This window comes from Gymnoscopelus microlampas, assembly GCF_963454915.1.
Source record: "Gymnoscopelus microlampas genome assembly, chromosome: 7".
Taxonomy (NCBI): domain Eukaryota; kingdom Metazoa; phylum Chordata; class Actinopteri; order Myctophiformes; family Myctophidae; genus Gymnoscopelus; species Gymnoscopelus microlampas.
Genome location: NC_139944.1, coordinates 15,428,293 through 15,432,810, shown reverse-complemented (window position 1 = coordinate 15,432,810; position 4,518 = coordinate 15,428,293). Strand labels below are relative to the sequence as shown.

General features: G+C 45.9%; 1 protein-coding gene across 1 annotated transcript; it reads right to left on the bottom strand.

Annotated features, from left to right (window-relative positions):
• Positions 1 to 236: 236 nt before the first annotated feature.
• Positions 237 to 1,211, bottom strand: LOC311048457 (polyprenol dehydrogenase-like; the record flags this gene model as incomplete). The annotated part of the gene is made up of 1 exon (XM_084061715.1): positions 237 to 1,211. The coding sequence occupies one exon, from the start codon at positions 1,209 to 1,211 to the stop codon at positions 237 to 239; it is 975 nt and encodes a 324-aa protein (XP_083917841.1).
• Positions 1,212 to 4,518: the final 3,307 nt, after the last annotated feature.

Genomic DNA, 4,518 nt, shown 5'->3' with positions numbered 1-4,518 from the left:
GTATCACAATGAAAACCCATTTTTCAAGGTTTTAAGAAAACAATTAAATACCATGGGCTTTGTTTTACATTTCTTATGTTATATTATCAATAAAACTCTGAGTGATTTGGCGATTATTTGGTGGCCCACTTTCAATATCCTCATGGCCATTGGCCAACGCGGCCAAAAGGTTGGGAATCGTTGTTCTAGTCTACTGTTGACGCAGGACCTGCCTCCTGGCCCTGCTGACTCTTCTCTTAATCCTGGGCCACACCCACTAGTCTGCAGCTGGCGTCCCACAAGCTCTGCTGCAGCCGGAGGTCGAGGGTCGGCGGTAATGTCATCTCCCTGCGCCCGTTGGCCCAGTAGCCCCCTCCCCCCCTCTCCTCCTCCGCCAGGGCGCAGTACAGCACCGTGGTAGCCCCCTCCGCGGGGGTCCTGAACAGCAGCCGCGCCGCAGCACTCTGCACCAGGCGCAGGGGCGGCCAGAGGTGGCGGTAAAGAGCAGTGTCCACCATGCCCGGGTCCACGGCACACGAGCTCACCGCTGATCCCTCACGCTCCAGCCACCCCTGCAGGTGTGCGGCAAAGAACAGAAGTGCCAGCTTACTCTGACAGTAGGCTGCGTGGGCTGAGTAGCACCGACCGCCGTTTAGGTCATCCAGCCTGACCTCCCCGACACGGTGAGCCGAGGAGGAGATGGTGACGACGCGGGAGCGAGAACTGCGTTTACCACAATCCCTCAGCTTTCCCAAGAGCAGCCGGGTCAACAGGAAGTGACCCAGGTAGTTGACCCCCAGGTGCCACTCGAACCCGTCCTCCGTACGACCCTGGGGAACGAGCATGACTGCCGCGTTGTTGACCAGGACGTGCAGCGGCAGGTCCCGCCCCTTGAAACCCTGAACAAATCGGTGGACAGACCGCAAAGAGGCTAGGTCCAGCTTCTGGAACTCCACGTTGGCCTCTTTGTGCTCCTCGCAGATTCTTCTCACTGCCGTAAGCCCCTCTCTCTCGTCCGTGCCACCTATGATAACGTGGGCCCCCAGGCTGGCCATGTGGCGGACCACCTCATAGCCGATCCCCCTGGATCCTCCTGTCACGATGGCAACCTTGCCATCTTGTCTGGGCATTGCTGGCAACTTGTAGGGTCTGCTAAACAGTTGTGCTAGCAGCACCTTCAAACCGAGCAGGTATATCTTTAAAACAGGCAGAATGTAAGACAGAATAGACATCGTAGTAGCAGAAGAACGAGAGCCCTCTGGTGTTAATTAAAGATCAAGACCGTTGTGGTGGTGTCCAACTTGTAGATGTCATTGGTGAATCCAGTGCAGTTGTATCCTCCAAATAATATACTATGTGATCTTCCCCAAGACACAGGCTGAGTGGTTGCACCTTGCCTCTGGAACAGTCCCAGAAACCTTGGGCTTGAACCATGTGGGTGTCAACAACAAAGGCATAAAATAAAGCACTTTGTAGGAAGGAAGTTGAGCTGTATGGTGGTCGTAGCGCTAGGAGGGTACCTCAACGGGATGTTCTCCTCTTCCAGTTGTCACTGGGGGCAACTTCTTCCACAATACATAGGACCACAATGGAAACAAGTCCACAGGACTTTGTTGTGTGGTATTTTTAGCTTTGATGTCTTACTGTACCATCATGCTGTTTACATTTCTGACTAACAAAGTATTCAATGAATCAATGAAAAACCACATAGATCAAAAATCATTACGTTAAAGAAAATATGTTCTATTTATTTGACAATACATTTTAACAAGCAGTTACACGGTTGTGATGATGACGGTGTGATTTCATGGCATTATGACATCATTAGGCAGAATAAACACTGACGCCGGCAATTTAACTAATAATAATAAATAAAATATATCCCACAATCGTCAGTCATCTCCATATTTGGTCATATCGAGAAACAGACACAGACAGACAGATTACTGATATTAATAGCAGATCAAGCTCACGATGTGTTGCATCACGACATGTATAGGAGCTTCTAGATCTTCTATCTACCTTACAATTTGAATCCTGCGCCATGTCGGTTGTCAGTATGTCGGTTGTATGTACGTTGCATCACTCTTACTGTCTGTCTGAAACTTTACACTACATCATCACAACAAACCAACCTGTTACCAAGATGACGATGACGATGAGACGGTCGTCCCGAATATGGACACAACGCCAGTGTGACGTAATCTCACGACAGCATGACATCACATCCTACCTAAACTTTACACTACATCATCACAACAAACCAACCTGTTACCAAGACGACGATGACGATGAGACGGTCGTCCCGAATATGGACACAACACCAGTGTGACGTAATCTCACGACAGCATGACATCACATCCTACCTATAAATTCTATGATGCCGTCAGATCGCACCAGTTCGACGGCTTCCATAGTGATAAATAGTAATAATCTATAACCATAGAAAGAGTCATAAATGCTCATAATCATACTTATAAACTAGGCCCATTCATCATAACTACTTAGGTGATTCCTGCCTTCTCCTTTTCTCCCATTCTGCAGGCTCTGCCATGACAACCTGTGGACCTGACGACGTCGCCACTGTCTTTCACACCATTTCATTCTTATCCACCCTTTACACAAATAAACTGCTAACTTCATCTCCTGCGATTTCAACTATCTTTTCACATTGTACACCACTGCACACTCCCCACAGGTCTGCCATACCAGGTCTGAGTAATCACAAAGTGGGTTTTGGTCATTGGAGAGGTGATGCACGTCACCTCTTTCTGAAGTGGGTACTTTCAAAGCCTGCCGTGGATTTAGGAGAGCACAAAACTCTCTCTCACACTGTGAGGTGCCTGTAAGGTGGCACTGCAAAGTGAACGACGCGTCACGCTAGACGCGGCCCGAACTTCTAGTTTTGAACAATTATGAAATTTCTTTGAAAAGATTTAGTAGATTTAGGTCTACTTCCAAACTACAGCCAATAGATTGGCTGTTTTCAGGGAAGAGATGTAATGCAGTGTTTCTCAAAGACTTAGCCTACTTCAATGTTATGGCCACAGTTTACAATACATCTGCTCAGGACTCTTTAACTCCAAAAGGTGGGTTATCATTCATTGATAGCATCATGTGCTAGCTGTACCTTTCTCAGTTTTCTAAGTGTAGCCCCCACAGTCAAATTAGCCAGAAGGGGCATGCTACAGTTACTGCCAGTTGGGCTCAGCCCTATTGGCATGACTAGTAACACGTCGGACTGGCGAGTGGGGGCCTTGGGTTCAATCCCAGCTCACTGCATTCCACTGCAATCTTGCGTAATCGGCATGACGAGGAGCGTAATATCCTTGCGTGAGGGACATGAGGGACGTTGTGTACGGTGGTACGCGGCGTGAAGTGTGAAGCGCGAGAACGTGCTCTAAAGATCAGGGGGGTGATTGAAGCCCCCACAGTCAAATAAGCCAGAAGTAGCGTGCAACAGACCTGCCAATCGGGCTCAGCCCTATTGGCATGACTTAGCCCATCGGACTGGCGAGTGGGAGCTTTGGGTTCAATCCCAGCTCACTCTGTTCCACCGTAAGCAAAATGTTTAGGGGGTACGGGTAGCCTTTTTGGATTCAGATAAAGGGGTACAGAGGCCAAACACGTTATGACATGGCACCCACATGCAGGATGTGACCAGAAAAATAAATATGTGTACCATGCAATCTGACAATGTCAACAACTGACTTAGATTAACAACAACAACAACAACAACAACAACAACAACAACAACAATACAAATCTTAATTCTAATTATCTTTATTTACTTTCCAGTGTTTTAAATTTTCAATACTTTTACACTACTTCTACTCCACTACGTCTCAGAGGAAAATATTGTACTTTTACTCCTTTAAGTATATGAAAACTTTAGTTACTAGCCACTTCAGCCCTATATTATATAATAATTTAGGCCATAACAAACATGCCATGCGTCATTATACGTAAGATGTGCAGTCAGACATATCAAAACAAGAGGGGTGTACGTACGCTATCAAGTGGCTGGATGCTGTATGTTCACGCAGAGGAAAAGAACAGGAAAGTGGAAGATCTCCGTCTCAACTTCCTTAGGCAATGCTAGTTTGGACAAGGGTTGCCATGTCGGCTTATTATAAGCGACTTTGGGCTTCTTTTTCTGTAAAATTCCTTGTAAATCTTGCTAGTTGCGTTTTTTTGGGCTTGTTTCTAACGTGTACTTCCAAATTTGCTTCCAAATGTTTTAATTCAAATCAAATCAAATCAAATCAAACTTTATTTGTATAGCACATTTACATCGTCCAAGGTCGAACCAAAGTGCTTCACATTACAGAGCAAAATAACATAGACATACTACAATATATAAAAGAGCAACATGTAAAATACAATAAACAGTACATGGGAACATCATCTACGTCATAGGCTACAAATTAAATTGAATTAAAAGCGATAGAGTAAAAATTAGTCTTTAATAGGGATTTAAAAGCCATCAGAGAGCGGGCAGATTATTATTTGTGAGCATGTGAGCTTGTTGATCTGCTA